Consider the following 17,361-nt stretch of genomic DNA (forward strand, 5'->3'; position numbering starts at 1 on the left):
TTTCATTACCAAAATATGGTTGCCTAACTCAACCAAAACATCTTTGTATAATTAAAGCCAACTTCAACAAATCTCTGTTGCTGACTGTGATGCTACGGGTGGTCACTGGTGCTGAATGTGAAGGGAACACATTCTGTGTGTGTTACTTCCCCCATCTTCTAGATTGTAAGCTCTTCAGGGCAGGGTCTTCTTTATTAGATATATCTAAAACTGAGAATTGGAGTTTGAATTAAAAATAATAAAAATGATAATGAAATAAATTTAAAGAAAATGAACAAGGTTTTTGGAATAATTCTAACTGTATGTTTTTTTGTAGTTTAAGCTGGCTCTCATGTTCCATTAAGCAAAATGGAATCCTCTGAATTTCTGGAAATGTTCTGAAGACATGTTTTCCTTCAGTATGCTTCTCATATACCTCTTTTGGTGGGAGATGACATGAAGAGGTTCCATATTTGACAACATTGACGTAATTTCTCCATCAAGATCACTTATCCAGCTGTAGGATCCTTATGACTTGCTGCCACGTCTTGCCGTCATGGCACATGCTATTGAGGTGGATGACAATGAGATGACCCAAGATGATCACCCTGGAAGCTCCAGGAGAGACTCTTCGATTAAGGCCCGACACTTATTCCGTAGGCTGAACAGACCAGGGAATGGACACCCAAAAGGGCTTCGAGCTACTTCTCCAATGGGAAGGGTTATTTTGATAAACTCACCATTAGAAGGTAAGCTCTTCTTTTTCGTTGTACTGTGCTTTTGTATGTACATTTTGTATAATTACAGAATAAACTCTGTATACTTTCGAAGAGTATTGGATGAAATGCTGGGCACATTTAAATTTCACATAGAGAATTATTCATGGGCATATGTAATGTTTTCAAATGATAAGACATAGCCTAACCTCCCAAGGACACCTTTATGCCCTTTCATGCCGTGCAGCCATTTTCAACCAGTGGTCCATGGAACCCCAAGATTCTTCTAAATGTTGCCAGGGCTTCCTTGAACTGTGGTTGTTTGACCTTCATAAGATATTGTCTGCATATTCCTGGGGCCAGCACCACTTGACACAACCAGCTGTATGAACTCAAAAAAACTTTTTAACTGCCTGTAAAGGTGGCATTGTGCCCGCTAATATATGGGAGATTCTTCCCACCTGGAAAACATTGCAAGAATAGAATTTTCCCATTGATTGTTTATGGCAGGGGTTCCCGACACCGGAAATATATATGAAGGGTTCCTCAGTGGTACAAAAGTTGAGAAAGGCTGATGTAGAGTATTCATGGTGTTGCTGCTGGCCCAACAGAAGCTGTCTTCTGTCCAGTCTGAATATTGTGTGATGATAAACACTATTTCTTGGCTAGGAGGATAGTAAAGGTCTGTAAACTGAGAAATCTTTTAAGTATATGTCTGCAGTCTAGAGATCACTTTTGTTAAAAAGACATTTTTGCATGTCTGTATAAATTGTCAATATCTAGCACTGATGGTTCTTATCTGCTGCATCTATATTTGCATGCTGTACTTAACAGTAAATTCAATTCTGATTATGCATTCTTTTATCATATGTTAAGTTAGAATTGCCCAGATTTATTACATATTTATGTCAAAAAAGGCAATGAGGTTGATTTACCAAACAAATATAAGCTCTCACTTGAATTATGCCCTTGCAAGAGATATTTTACTTAGCTTACTAAACGGTGATACAATTCACTTTGCAAAGTATATCCATTCATGTGCAAGGAAATCTAAAATAAAGTTGTTTTTTTTTGCAAATGATTGGATGGTTGAAGTCAGCAAAGCCTTAACTAATTCACTAAGCTTAGTGAAATATCACTTGCAATGCCACCAATTTATGACCATATTGTCTGACCAGCAGCCTTTGATTTCTTACCCTTGGTAACATTACAGGGCCAAGTAAACTCTGCATGCCCTTGGTCAGCAGTTGGATTGGTTCATCTGTGGTATACAGTAATGCAACTTAATGACTGTGAAGCAAAGTTTAATCAGGTCTGTCATATCATCAAGGAGGCCATCAGACCCAAGACTAAAGAAAATAGACCTGGGTAAAACCTGGGTAATTCCGTAAATCTGAAATGGATCGGGTCCAGGATTAAAAACATTTTCTAAATAATATCCAATATTTTTTAAGAAGCCTATTCCAGGTTTGTTGGATCACCTATGTCCTCCTGTGATAATCTATGATCTATAGTTTTGGGGAGCTTTATTAAATCAGGCTTTTGTGCCAGAGATCAAACATCAGCAGAATACAAAAGTCCTAGTATTCCAGATGATTTTTATCCTGATATTGAGATCACATTTGTCACTCCTAATGAGAGATGGGCCCAGCAATGACCAGATTTGTTGTTATGTTTTTTTGTGCAATGGTAATATGACAACTTTAATGTTACGTGGAGTAATATTTTCCAATTGCTTTACAGCCAATAGTGATGAGAGCGATTCAATCCTTGCCATCACAGTTGACAAAAGTCCAGATGGAAAATTGGGGTTCACTGTTCGAGGGGGTTCAGAGCATGGCCTTGGGATTTTTGTCAGTAAAGTGGAAGAAGGAAGCAGTGCTGGTAAGTGAAACAATTAGGATATGTTATTGAATGATTTCCGGGGGCAACTAGATTTGCATGCATCCGAAAGCAAGATGCCACTTTTGTGAACAATGCTGTAATCTGCTGCAGCCAAAGCTGCATGCAAAAAATGATTCCCAACCTCTCCCATTCCCTTGAATGGGGTTATGACGGTGGATGAGCCTGCAGAGAAGTGGTTCTCTTAGCTTTCAATGTGACCGCGGTAACAAATTGCTTTGTGGTTTCTACTTTAGCATTCTACAAGCATGATCACTCATCTTCCCCAAGGTGACCTTGGCTGTCTGGTGATTACTGAACCGTTTACAGTAAAAGCTGTAAAATATCAAATTGATGTCACAAATTAAAATGCATTCACAGACCAGTTTATTAGGTACACCTTGCTAGTATGATGTTGGACTGCACTTTGGATAACACCTGCCATGTTTGCTGTGTAGACTGAACAACATGCTGGAAATATTCCTCAGGGATTTTGGTCCACGTTGACTTGATAGCATTACGTAGTTGCTGCAGGTTTGTCGGCTGCACCATCTATGATGTGAATTTCCTGTTCCACTACTTCCCAAAGGTGCTCTATTGGTTGAGCACTATGGATGAGATCTGGTGGCTTTAAAGGTCATTTGAATACATTGAACTCTACTTCATGTTCAATTAACTGGTTTATAACAAATATAAAGGGGTGGACATGGTCGGCAGGTATGGTAGGCTGTAGCATTTAAACAATGGTAGTAAGGGGACCAAAGTGTGCCAAGAAAATACCCGCACACCATTTTTCCAGTTATTTCTTGTCCAGTTTTAGTGAGCCTGTGCAAATTGTTGCCTCAGGTGCCTGTTCTTGGCATGCACATATGGCACCTGGTGTGGTTTCCTACTGCTGTAGCGCATCGGCTTCCAGATTCAGCACGTTGTGTGATCAGAGATGCTTTTCTGCATACCTGGGTTGTAACAAATGCTTCTTAGAATTACTGTTTCTATCAGCTCAAACTAGTCTGGCTATTCTTTCCAATAAGACATATTTGCCTGGAGAACTGTTGCTCGCTGGATATTTTCCCTTTCTCTGACTATTCTCTTTTAACCCCAGAAATGGTTGTGTTTGAAAATTCCAGCAGATGAACAGAAATACATAGAACAGCCTGCCTGGGTTTGAATCTTGGCCAGGACACTATCTGCAGGGAGTTTGCAGGTTATCCTTTGTTTGTTTGGGTTTCCCCTGGGTACTCCATTTCCTCACAAATTCCCCAAAACATGGAGTTAGGTTAATTGACCCCCCCCACAATTGACCTTAGACTGTAGTAAAGACATATGACTGTGGAAAGGGTGCTGTGTATTATGTTGGCGCTAAATAAATACTTAAATAACAATAAGGCCATTTCAGTCCAGAAAATAACCTGTTCTACCGTACAAGAAAAAAAGTGAACTCGTACTTTAAGCCTAAACCCTAAATAACATCCTCATACAAATTAACTTCTGTTCCTAATGAATGCTGTGTCCTGTGTTGTGGGTTTCCTTTCACAGAAATCACGTAGATCCCTTTCTGAAATCACAGAACTAAAAGATCCAAGTGCCAGTAAAACCTGATTTGGTGTAAACTTGGCATTCTTCTTACCTGCAATGTTTCTGGTCTCTTCCCTACTCTGCAGTAAATAAATAGATATAGCTGTTCATAAAGTCTATGGTTATTTCCTGAATTCTTGGTACGTGGCAGATCATCACAAGGACCAGAAGCAAGAGGAGAGAGAACCATGTTCCTAAATGTGTACATCTAGAGGCCTCTAGTTCATAGCCTGCAGCCTACATGCGGCACATCATTTTGGCATTTGCAGCTCACTGCGTCTTCGGATGCCTCCTTAAGCAATGGCAAAGCTTTATATAATGGCCACCTGATACCAGGGTGCCCGGTTTTGCTTTGTAGAAAGACACAGTTTGCTTTTCTTCCTTTCTGATACTTTAGGAACTCCAGCTCTGGCAATGTCCACCAGATACCCAGCCATGCATCTGAACTGCCAGGAGATCATGTATTCTGCAACTGTGGGGTAAAGACCATCAGTGGACATAGGGAGGTGCAACATGTGCCACTGAAAGAGGGTCCTAGACCCTTCTCAGCCAACAAGGGCCCTGCAGAGCTATCACTTCTTCATGCCAGTGAACCACTACCTAGGGGGAGATGCTACTTTTACCTGTGGCAGCTTAATGCAGGATGAATAGGGATAGCAGTGAGTGATTCAGCACTGCATACTGACGCCTGCTGCCAATTCTGCATAAACGCTTGTTATTTAATAATCAACACTGCAGAGAATTGTACAGTGATTGCACAGAAAGTGGGGGGATTGACCTTTATGTTGACCAAGACAACAGTTAAAAACTGACACAACTAACTTTTTCTCAGTCATGCTTTTTGTGCTCCTGTTAGGAAGATTGGCACTTACTTTCTATTCCATAGACAGGAATGGAAAATAAAACTCCAAATCAAATCTGTAGTCAGCAATAAAATATATTTAGACATTTTTAGTGGGGCATCCTTCACATTGCAAGGATTTAATGTTGGTTTTGTCTTGAGGGATAGGAATAGAACCACATTCCCTTAGCATGCAGTATTCTCTACTGTCCTGGGGTGCCGGCAGCCCCTCACTGTTTTCTTGCCCAATGTAGGACCGACATTTCCTTGGCTTTTGGCCTATTGTATTGATTGCTGAACACCTCAATAAATCTTTGTATCCTCATAATATACAGTAATGTGTCCATTGAGCCGTATATTATATTTGCAGAATATTGTATGTGTATTAAGAAATAATATCATTGTCCTTGCAGCTCGGCCATAACATTCCTCTGATCTCTTTGCAGATCTAGCAGGTCTGTGTGTCGGAGATAAGATCGCCGAGGTGAATGGTGTCAGTTTAGAGAGTATAACTATGGGAAGTGCAGTCAAAGTACTCACTGGGAACAACCGTCTACGTATGATGGTGAGACGGATGGGAAAAGTGCCAGGGATTAAGTTCTCCAGAGAAAAGACCACATGGTAAGCAGAGCTGTCCTCTTCATTCACGTTCACCCGGCTATTGTCAGCCGTTCCAGGTAACCAAAAATCACAATGTATCACCTCTATGGACCAAAGGGAGCATGTCAGGTTCATTAGAGGATCACAATATTGGGTTTCACCACAAGGGCTCGTGTCTATGTGAACTCTGACCGCATGACATGCAACTTGTATACACCTGGATCTTCCTCCTATATATGCCATTACTATTTAAAAAATAAAAACAAAAAAGTCATGGCAACGAGTCATAGATTTACATCGATTTCACTAACACCATTAAGTAAAGTAAACATAATTTAACAAAACTTATGTTCAACAGCAAATATGCTTTGCATTATTACTTTGTTAAAATAATGGAAAAAAATGAATTGCACTGAAATATACATTATGTCTCCATACGCCATAGAATCCTCAGGTTCTAGTATTAAAAAAAAAAAAAAAAATCTCATAAGAAATGGAAAGGGCATCACTGTACTTTTTGTACTACTTTGTTACTTGAGTTTTTATACATGAATTCGGAATTCTAAAAACAGACACATTTACAGTATTGTTTCATACACTTAAATATATATTTTGTAAATATGTTTATTGAACTGTTTTTGGCTAGCATGGTTTGCTGATGGGGGGAGTGTTTTTTATATAGTGTATGTTGAGACGGTAAACCCTGCAAAATATATTCTCACTTCTATTCTCAATCTATGCTATGGGGTCTAAGGCTGGGAAGGGGCCCCCTCTAGGTAAGTTGTTCCCATTCCAGAAGATCTGAGGTCAGATGCACATGACCATTCTGTTGTTAGTCACAGATCTCCTTTGCATCTTCGCCATGATTAGATGTATTGGCTTGAGAGCTTCTGGTCATCCTGGTCAATGCTTAATTAGTACCCCTGTGTCAGGTCACAGGGGGTACAATCAAATGTTGAGGCCCCAAAAATTGTAGTATCACTTTTTTCTCAATCACCATATGAATTTGATGACAATACAAAGTAAAATAAATTGATAAAAAATGGGAAGAAGACAGTAAGGTCTATTTGGGTATCACTTATTAGGATAGTATTCTGTACTCATAGTGTGTAAGGCTCTAGGAGACACCAAACATCATGGTTTAGATCCATTCTTTAACCACCTGAGCGTTACACTGAGGTCTAGATTTCTGTACCAAAAGCGTTACAGGAATACATAAATAAATGAAAAATACTGAAAATGCGATAATTCGGTATACTGTATAGTAATATATTTTTCTAAAACACCTCCCTAGTGTCCGTCACATACCTATAGACAAAACCACATAAATATATTTTCTATTATTTTGTATTGGATTGGATACAGGACTTTGTATTCAATCCAATACAAAATGAGAACAAAATTCAAACTCTCATTATGTATTGGATTGAATACAAATTCCTGTATCCAATCCAATACAAAATACATACTTTGTATTTATTTTTAATTGAAACTCATTCATTCATTTTGTATTGGATTGAATACAAGCTCCTGTATCCAATCCAATACAAAATGAATGAATGAGTTTGAATTTGAATTTCCCCGCACACGTGCCGACGTCATCGCGCACTCACGCACAAGAAGCCGGCCGGCTTTTTCTTTTAAGGAGAGGGACACCCGACGCTGGAGGACGACGCTGGAACATGGACCCGACGCTGGAACACGGAACCGACGCTGGATTAGCACAGCGGCACCAGGTAAGTGGGGATTTTAATTTACGGAAAATCTCGGGGTTAACCATTATAGCAAGGGCTTTTTTTAGCCCGTACCAAGGTCGGGCTTAACGGTCGGGAGGTTAATTATGCTACAACAACTGTCATGAACATAAGATGTTGGGAGACACGTGTAGCTCCCAACTTACTCCATGATAATCTCCATTGCAGTCTGCTAGAGTGAAATCTATTTTATAAAGTTCTTCCCCTACTTTTGTTTACAGGGTTGATGTGCTTCATAAGAGGTTCATAGTAGAAAAAGGTAGCTCCACGCCATCAGACAGCAGCTCTGAAGATGGAATGAGAAGGATCGTTCACCTCTATACCTCATCTGATGACACATGCTGGGGATTTAACATCCGAGGAGGGAAAGAATATGGACTGGGGATCTTTGTTTCCAAGTAGGTTTTCTATAAATGAGGTTTGCTCAAAACAGAACAATTATTGAACAATTAAATGGTTCATCAAATACATGAAGTCAGTTGCAAAGGATTGATTTATGTGTTGATTGTAATTTATATTGAAAATTGCATAGTTAATTTCTATCATATGAATGTTTATTTGTTTCTTTGGGTTCTTGTGATCAGCCCTGTTTTAATAAGGATAATGTAGATATCCTGCACTTCAGTAACTCAGTTTGCAGTAATAGCAATAGATAAACTGTACAGCTCATAGAATGCAAAAACAATTGTGACTTTCTCATTCTTTATATGTCAGTGCTGCTTTTTTGACTTCCATTCCAGTAATGCGTAGAATGCTGTGTGTTTAGGTATATTGCAGTTGTTTAACTTCTTACTGGTGTGTTTGCATGCTTTAAAAATTGAACTTGTCTCAATTGAAATCTTGCCATGTACTTTAGATATTGGAAATTCGCTACTGATAGGAATCTTAGTAATAATCCAACATTATTTACCTGTTGGCAGATAGGGAAGGAAATTTAGGAACAGAGACCTGACCCAGTAATTTTCCAAATCTGTAGTTTCTCACAAGCTGCTGTTCGCTGCAATGTCTCGTGTCTCATATTCTTGTAATAATATTATAGAAAAAAACAATGAGGTCTGGATATATTGTGCAAAGCTAAACTCTAAGCATTTATAAAAGATAGTGTTGTTCTGTAATCATTAGTAAAGCCTTAAATGCATTTTCATTCTTGTCTTTTGAGGGAAACCAGATGTCTTATACCTTTGGGTTATACTGCCATGTACAAGAAAGTTGGACATTGGCAAGCAAAAATATGGCCAAAAAATAGATGTTTCTATTTTTTTATTATTATTATTATTATTATTATTAATATTAATGAACAGGATTTATATGCCACCAACATATTACGCAGCGCTGTACATTAAATAGAGGTTGCAAATGACAGACGAATACAGACAGTGATGCAGGAGGAGAGGACCCTGCCCCAAAATGCTTACAATCTAATAGGTGGGGGAATTAACGCACAATAAGATGGGAGATAAGACAGAAGAAGATGGGTAGGCAAGTTTGAAAAAATGGGTTTTGAGTGTTCTTTTAAATATAAAGTAAGAGCAGGCTGAATAGAACGAGGAAGACCATTCCAGAGAGTTTGGGCAGTTCTAGAAAAGTCTTGGAGCCATGTGTGTGAGGAGGTTATGACTGAGGAAGTCATTAGTAGGTCATTGGAGGAGCGGAGACAGATTTTGGAGATGTTGTGTAGGTGAAAGTGACAGGACCTGGAAATGTTCTGAATATGGGGGGTAAATAGGAGGGCAGAATCATGGTGATGCCAAGACAACGAGTGCATAACTTTACATTTATCTATATTAAATGTCATTTGCCACTTGGCTGCCCAATCAAACAGTACATCCAGGTCTGCTTGTAGATTATAGATTCATGTATGGACTTAATTCCATTACATAGTTTGGTGTCATCTGCAAAAACAGAAATTGTACTTTTAATCCCAAACTCTATATAATTTATAAAGATGTTAAACAGTAAAGGTCCCAATACTGGACCCTGGGGTACACCACTAATATCCTTAGACCATTCAGAGTATGAATCATTAATTACAACTCTTTAAATGTGATCTAAGCCAGTTCTCTATACATTTACAAATTGACTTTTCCAAACCTTTAGACCCTAAATAAAACTTAAGAAGAGAAGTATGTTCCCTTTACTAGAGTTTTACAGTGAAGGTTGAGCCACCCCTTTGATTAGTCTAAATTGAACATTCAAGTCAAAGGAGGGAAAGAAAGAGGTTTTGGGCTCGCAGATAGTTTTGAGAAACATAATTGTTGTATTTAAACACATTTAGTAAAGTAAACAAGTTCGGACAGAGCTATACCTCATAACTGTTTGACACTTCACAGTATATGGGTAACAATGTACATACGTATATTCAAGAAATCCAACGCGTTTCGCCACAAATGGGCTTCCTCAGGGATATGATAGTAAGCAAGCTTAACGGTCTGTATATGTACGTAGATATTGAATAATGAAAAAGAAAATTGAAATAAATACATTGTTTAAAGAGCAAGATCAATAATATATATATATATATATATATATATATATATATAATACATATATATATATATATATAAAACTTAAAACCTTAACATGTGTTACCTAATTCTGTGTATGTGCTTTATTTTATAATTTTTTTGTTGCAGGGTTGACCCAGGTGGAATAGCAGAAGAAAGGGGAATAAAAGTTGGTGATCAAGTTCTTTCAGCCAATGGAATTAACTTTGAAGATATAAGCCATAGCAAGGCAGTCGAAGTGCTAAAAGGGTTAACTCATATCATGCTCACAATCAAGGTACTCACAGCCAACATTATTGGTTTAAAAAAACATATGTGTCTTCTTTTCCCCACTAGTTAGATTCTTTTCTTTTGATTCTGCTGACTATTTTAACAAAAACAAAAAATGATGGGAACCCCGAAAGTTTACAGATGTCGCCATGTCTCCAAGTAGCTTTCCAACTTCTCAGAAAGGAATGGTAGGCAACCAGTGCTACAATGGAGGTACCAGGAGGTACTTCTGTACCATGTCCTGATCAAAAGCTTGACTTGGCAATGCTAGAACCTTTAAATCTAGGGAAGGGGGCTTAGGAAACGTACCTAGTATGGGGCCCAGAAATTTCTAATGATCCTGTATCCATAATAGGCAAGATACTTACATACCAGCATACAGCAAACACAGTCACAAGTATTGGACTTGTGTAGGTTGGCTTACAGCATGAAAACCTAAATCCTGTAGGAATTGGCATTTAATACAATATGTTTGTTAAATCTGTAAAAAAAAAACAAAACAGGATTGAATTGTGGGACTAGTGAAACTCTGAGTATGTTTCCAGGTAAATGACTTGCCACTAATTACCTCCACACTGAAGGAAGGGGAATAATTGAACATCAGTGCGTCTCAAGGCATTGCTGGGTCATTTACTTAAGGCTCTGTGTATTCAGTTTCATCTGTGAAGAGGAATGTATTATTCATCACACAGACCTATCACGTTTTACTTTCTGCAGTCCATCTTGTGTTTGCAGGTATGTGTGTGTTTATTTCTAATTCATGGCTGTATTTTTTTCAGGAGATGGGAATGTACCCTGCGTACAAAGAGATGATTGCTGAGTATTGTTGGTTTAATCGATGTAAGTACCGCACAGCGGAGTTAGTGAGTGACGTTGTTAGGGAATCCTAGGACAATCATTCTCCACGAAAATAAAATTATGTGGGCTCCTAACATTTAGTAATAACACTGTTCACAATCTTTGGCTGCTTTTACACTTGTGTGTTTCCTGTTTTTTTTTTTTTTTTTTTTTTTTTTTAAATTCATTATTTTTTATGCACTGCAATTTAGGAAGGAGAAGCAAACAGAGGTTCTACACTTTTTTTGTTTTGACCCATAATCATTCATTAATGAACCACATAAAAAATTGTTTCTGCAGTAATATGTGACATGCAAATACATTTAAGTATGGGAATGGTTTTTCAGTACCCTGCAGTACATAATGAAAAAAAATAGGTAAATGGCATGTTGAATAAATATCATGACCAGGGTAGTTCAGCCATCCTTTAACCCCCATTTCCACCTGAAACCAAACCAAATCAGACCACATGTTGGGATAGAAATTGACTATAGTAATAACAAAATATACATAAATATATACTTTTGTGTATATATATATTTATATATATAAAAATGTATATATATATATATATATATATATATATATAAAACATTAAAATAATATCATATATTATAAATGCAAGGCTAGTATCTTCTATTCTTTCTATCCCTTCTATTCTTTTCCTAAATTTGTTCTCAGATCCACCCCACACCAATCTCCTCCTTTTCTGTCTCCCCTTCCCACCCTGTCACGTTGTCCTTACACCTATGCATTTTTCTTATATTTTCCTTTTTTTGTCCTTGTATTTAAACCTCGATGAGAGATTTGTTTGATTTAATTATTTAGTTTTAGGATCCAAGAATGTAGTCCTGTGGTTAATGGAGAAACATATCACAAAATTGCAAGAACAATATTTCTTGATACATCTTGCTAAGCACTGCCCATACTCCATTCATAGGCCTGGTCTTCAAATCTGTGGCCCTGATTTATTAAAGCTCTCCAAGGCTGGAAAGAATACACTTTCACACTATCAGTGAAGCTGGGTGATCCAGCAAACCTGGAATAGATTTCCTAAAAGTCATTAGCTGTTTGTTAGCAAAGTTTTTTTCAATTCTGAACCAGATTTATTCCAGATTTGCTGGATCACCCAGCTTTACCGAGGAAAGTGTATTCTCTCCAGTCTGGAGAGCTTTCATAAATCAGGGCCTATGTCTCTTATAGATTGATTAGGATGGGCTGTATGATGTTTACCTAAAAGCAAATGGTTAGATTTGCAAAGTTGTTTACTTTTCCATAATATTGAAATACAATATTTTAAAAAGTCAGATTTCAGAGGCCACCTCCAGCAGTCCTGGTACAGATTAATGTTTAAATATATTTTATATAGTGATCATTATAGTAAAAGTTTCAAAGACTAACTTTTTTATTTTTTCTTTCATCCCTTGTCAGTAACCAATGGCCAATTGCAGCAGCTCTCTCAGGCTTCTGAAACCAGCTCTTCTATTTCTTCCTATTCCTCTGGTGTTCCTCAAGGAATTGTTAATGGTTTTCATCAAGCGCTTATATCCAGTCCTGCCATGTTTGAATCAGGAATGGTGGATGTTGGCATTTCTACAGAAATATCACTCGACTCACACCTATTGGGCAAATCAGAGACTGCCATCCAGACAGACCTACATTCATCTTCATCCGTGTTGTCTGATCCTGATGGGGCTCAGAATCTGAGGAAGTTAAGAAGTGAAATGCAAAGAACTGTGCACCCCCCTGTCTTTCTTAAAGATACTGCCATACGTTCAGAGAGCATACTAGAGTCCCCACTGAAAAGGAGACAGAGAAAGCAAATCGGAGAGGATTTTCCTAATTCTGAATCTCCAAAAACTGCATTACTGTTGGCACTTAGTAAACCCCGGAAACCCATCAAAAGATCTCAGAGCTACATCTCTCTTTGGGGTGAGCTTTTCCTTTTATTTGTAGTTAATATACTGTGTAGAATGCATGTAATAAGTGAACCACTGGCAAAGGACCGTCACTTGTCTAATAAAAATACCTCTTTGTCAATATATATATATATATATATATTAACTGCTTTGTAAATAACCCCCAGATTACTTTACTTTCTAAAATGGCCTTCGCATTTGTTAGTACCTGTAGAAAAATGGTAAATAACTGGATCAGAATGATTTAACAAAGTAACTGTTTTCTTTAATTAGTATTGCATATTTGCAGTCATGTAGATCAGTGCATTGGTCATTCAGGTTATTTAAGAATATTTCTACTAATTTAAGAAATCCTTTGTATAGCTAAATGGTCCCATGAATTGTCTAATGGGAAGGACCACTTAAATCCACTATGTAGAATCAATTTACCACTTCTGTATATGTACTTTATTATTTAAAATACTATTGAATACTATTCAATGCTATCTTAAAGCGGAAGTAAACTCAAAACTAAAAAAATCACACTTACCTTCAATCCTGCAGATCAGTCTATCTGTAGAGATTTATTTCATCTATCAGGTCCCACGTCGTCCGGGTGTTTTCGCCAACATCTTCTCCTTTTTTCTTCCGTGTTCTTCTTCCTTCGTCACCCGATCTTGCACTGCGCATGCGTGAGATTGGCATTTTTTTTTTCTGTTAATCAAAGGGCTCCTTCTGTGCATGCCCAAGATGCTCGGGCATTTGTAGAAGGAGCAGCCAGGAGCCTCCCGGGATCCGTAACACAGGTATTAAGGGAGGCTCTGCGTTCCCTTTAATTCTTGATCGCCATTAAGGGGGCCGGTGTTTCCCTTAAAAAACACAAACTAAATTTTTACTTTAAATAAAAAGGTTGTCTACCCTTCTATGTAAAGTAAAAATTATGAGTTTAGGTATGCTTAAAGACTATCAAGACAGTTTGGAGTGAAACACACTGCCCAGTTGCAGGAAGCCTGGTGTGGTGTCTACCGAGCCTAAACAGAATCAAATGATTGCAATGGCTTATCCGTTAGTGGCCTTGCCTTTAGTGGTTAATTAATCTATTTTTGCAATACAATAAATTTTCTTTTTTAGCATGATCAGTGAAGTTCCATCTGAAGCACCGTGTAAATATGTTGATGTGTATGCAGTGGGTTCAAATCATGTATATCAGTAGGTAGAGCAATGGCTGCAGAGATCAGATTATCAGTTGCAGTTATCAAGAAAACAAGAAATACACAAATATCCCTTGATTTATGACAAAAGTCTTGTGTTCGTTTAAAATATTCTTTTATGCAGAAGCCCGAAAGAAGAAGAAAAAAGAGAAGAAAAATTCCCCAGAAAACATTAGCCTTCAACGTTCAAAAACCTTCCTAAACCTGTTTTTTAAAGGAGGCCGCAGCAAAGAAAATGGTGAGAGCAGCAAGAGTTCCTCCACACCTGATTCAAAGAGAAGAGCAAGGTCACCCTCAAAAGGTGAATCAGAAAAAGGTAATTGGACTTTCCAATGAACTACTCCTACTGTGTTATGGCAATGTGATTGGACCACATCAGTACTGTACTATGTTTGTGTCAGTAGGTTTCCTTTATTGGAGTATTTATCATGTTTGCTTTTTTTATTTGCTTTGCATATACACAAATTAAAATACATATTCATGTAAAGGCATGGAAATATGTTATTATTGCAAAACTGAAATCCTAATTATAGAGGACAGTTTTTCTTTATGTATGTGAGTTTGTGTAAATAACTAATTAAAGGCTCATACTGCAAGTCATGGATTGTGTAAAGTCTGCAGTGGTAATGTTCAGGTATACCCCACAGTTCATATAAAACATTCAGTAAAATTGTTTCATGTTTTCCTTAATGTGGAACCTAGCTTTAAAATATTTTGACCTGGCAGGTCCTCTCCCCCTTCTGCAAGAAAATACCTTTACCTACCTGATTGCAGTTTTTTAAATACACTCACCTGCCCCTGTTCTATCATGGGTACCGCCATCTACTCCTCTTCCTTGTACCAGATCATCATCTTGATTGGCTGGACCGGCATGATGAAACATCAATGAATGTTCATGGGAGTTCAGATACCCAGCATATGAATGTTCATGAGAGATCAGATACCCAGCATATGAATGTTCATGAGAGTTCAGATACCCAGCATATGAATGTTCTCAGATACCCAGCATATGAATGTTCATGAGAGTTCAGATACCCAGCATATGAATGTTCATGAGAGTTCAGATACCAAGCATATGAATGTTCATGGGAGTTCAGATACGCAGCATATGAATGTTCATGAAAGTTCAGATACCCAGCATATGAATGTTCATGAGAATTCAGATACCCAGCATGTCCCAGAATCATATGCTGAGCTCTGCATGTACTGCTCAGTAAGGTAAGCGTGTTTATTGCAGAATGGGCAGCACTTGTCCCTTCTGCAATAAAAATCCTGCTTGGTCCCATATTTTCATTGCATTACTATAGTTCCGCTAAGTCATTCTGGCAAAAAAGAATTTTTTTGCAGATGCTGGAGAGTCCTTCTTATATTTATAGGAAAAAAATATTAATCATGTTCTGGTTCCCAGGTTCTGCACATCTGCTTTTGGACATTATTTGACGTTCCCACTCTCCCCATTTGTTTGACTTACTGTATACTTAGCAGAATGCTGGAAAACAGAAAGTGGACAGGAGACCCCAAAATGGCACAATAGACAACTACAAAGTCAAAATAATGCAGAAACATTTCACTGTTGGAGTTTCTAAGATTTATAGGAAGCCTGGCAGGCTGCACTTCTAAATAAATAAATTAAAATGATCACTTACTGACACATAACTTATTAACCTATATAAAATAAAAAATACTGGGCTGCCTTGTAAACATGTTGGCCCTGACAAAGCTTTCTTCCTCTATAGCATGATATAAATTGTCTCCCTAAAATCCACCTTTGCCAAATACCATAACAAGGAATCGATTTATAGATTTTGCCAGCCAGACTAAATAACCCCCCCCCCCCAAAATGTTAGGCCAAAGCAGCTTTTTTTGGTGGTATTTGGCGGGGAAGTAAAGTCTGATCAGAATGCCTCCACTACTCAACAAAGCACAAAGTTATGCAGCTGTTAATCACACTCCACTTCTTGCCCTTCTTACCCTAATTTTTTAATTGATTCAAACAGCTATTCTAAAAAATGACACAAAGTGTATTCCTAGAACAACTTCCTGCTATAGAGGACTCTATAAGTCAGCAGATATCATGTAATATATTAGGAAAAGAAAAAGACCATCCAGAAAATGTTTTATTTAATCATTTTTTGTTTTTTATACATGGCATTTGATGCACTATGCATTTACCCCCAAAAATATGATGTGAATATAATTTAATCTTTGTTGTAGAAACCAAACCAAGTAAAATATAAAAGTGTGTGTTTACTTTTCCAAAATCTTCAATTCATCAGAAGTTTTGAACTGGCCTACATTACAAGACAGTAACACTTTGCACGGTGCTAAGCCTGTCACTGGTAAGAAGGATTTAAAGCTCAATCCAATTTGCCTTCTCTACCATGCTGATCCTAAATTTAATTTGCCTCCAAATCCTTTTAGGTGTACTTGTAGAGAGCTAATGTTCAGCTCAGAAAGCGTTGTAAAACCCATTGTAGGATAATTCCACTTTTACATGAACAGAAGATTAGAGCTAGACCAATATCTGCTACATGTAAAGATATAAATATCCAAAGACTGGTGGAACATGGACCTTTTACCTGTGTGCTCTACTCCTGCTTAGATTGTAAGCTCTTCAGGACAGGGTCCTCTCCTCCTCTTGTGTCACTGTCTGTATCTGTCTGTCATTTGCAACCCCTATTTAATGTACAGCGCTGTGTTGGTGCTATTTAAATACAGTTTATTATATTATTATTAATAGTAATAATATTAGCCTGATTCTGGTGGCCAGAGAACCTACGTGCCTCCCCCTTCCCCTGGGTTGCAATGTGAAGATTGTCCATCACACCATCACATGGGAACTTTCTAGCTTTCCTACTATTCATTTTCCTGTGCCTTCCTGAGCTATGCAATATATTTATTAAAGAAACTTTTTAAAATTAGAAAATGAAGGATCAAGCAGTTAAAATCAATGATTGTGTCATATACAAATGAAATGTTTCCTCAGCATTGCCTTGTTGCCTTTATGTATCCCTATGTAACTACATGCTGGATAGGAGATTGGTAGGTATGCTGGTGATTGATCAGGGGCTGTGAAATAATGAAATATGAGACAGTGGGATATTCACATAATATACAAGCTCTAAATTGGGTATCTTACATCACAGATCAATAGAAGGAATCATAGAATGCCAGTAAATGATCTATTACTGGCCTTCCATGACCTCATCTTATTGATGTAGCTATATTTACGGTTAGGTCCATAAATATTTGGACAGAGACAACTTTTTTTCTAATTTTGGTTCTGTACATTACC

General features: G+C 37.7%; 1 protein-coding gene across 1 annotated transcript in view; it reads left to right on the forward strand.

Moving 5' to 3' along the window:
- The first annotated feature begins 325 nt into the window (after positions 1-325).
- PDZD7 (PDZ domain containing 7) overlaps positions 326-17,361 on the forward strand; it is a 33,290-nt gene continuing 16,254 nt past the window's right edge. The window contains exons 1-8 of the mRNA XM_072424016.1: positions 326-728; positions 2,439-2,579; positions 5,439-5,613; positions 7,568-7,744; positions 9,980-10,127; positions 10,900-10,960; positions 12,389-12,889; positions 14,191-14,382. Of these exons, the coding sequence (XP_072280117.1) occupies positions 536-728; positions 2,439-2,579; positions 5,439-5,613; positions 7,568-7,744; positions 9,980-10,127; positions 10,900-10,960; positions 12,389-12,889; positions 14,191-14,382 (1,588 nt within the window). The 5' untranslated portion in view covers positions 326-535. The remainder of the gene's footprint in view (positions 729-2,438; positions 2,580-5,438; positions 5,614-7,567; positions 7,745-9,979; positions 10,128-10,899; positions 10,961-12,388; positions 12,890-14,190; positions 14,383-17,361) is intronic.

This window comes from Pyxicephalus adspersus, chromosome 10 (assembly GCF_032062135.1).
Source record: "Pyxicephalus adspersus chromosome 10, UCB_Pads_2.0, whole genome shotgun sequence".
NCBI lineage: Eukaryota > Metazoa > Chordata > Amphibia > Anura > Pyxicephalidae > Pyxicephalus > Pyxicephalus adspersus.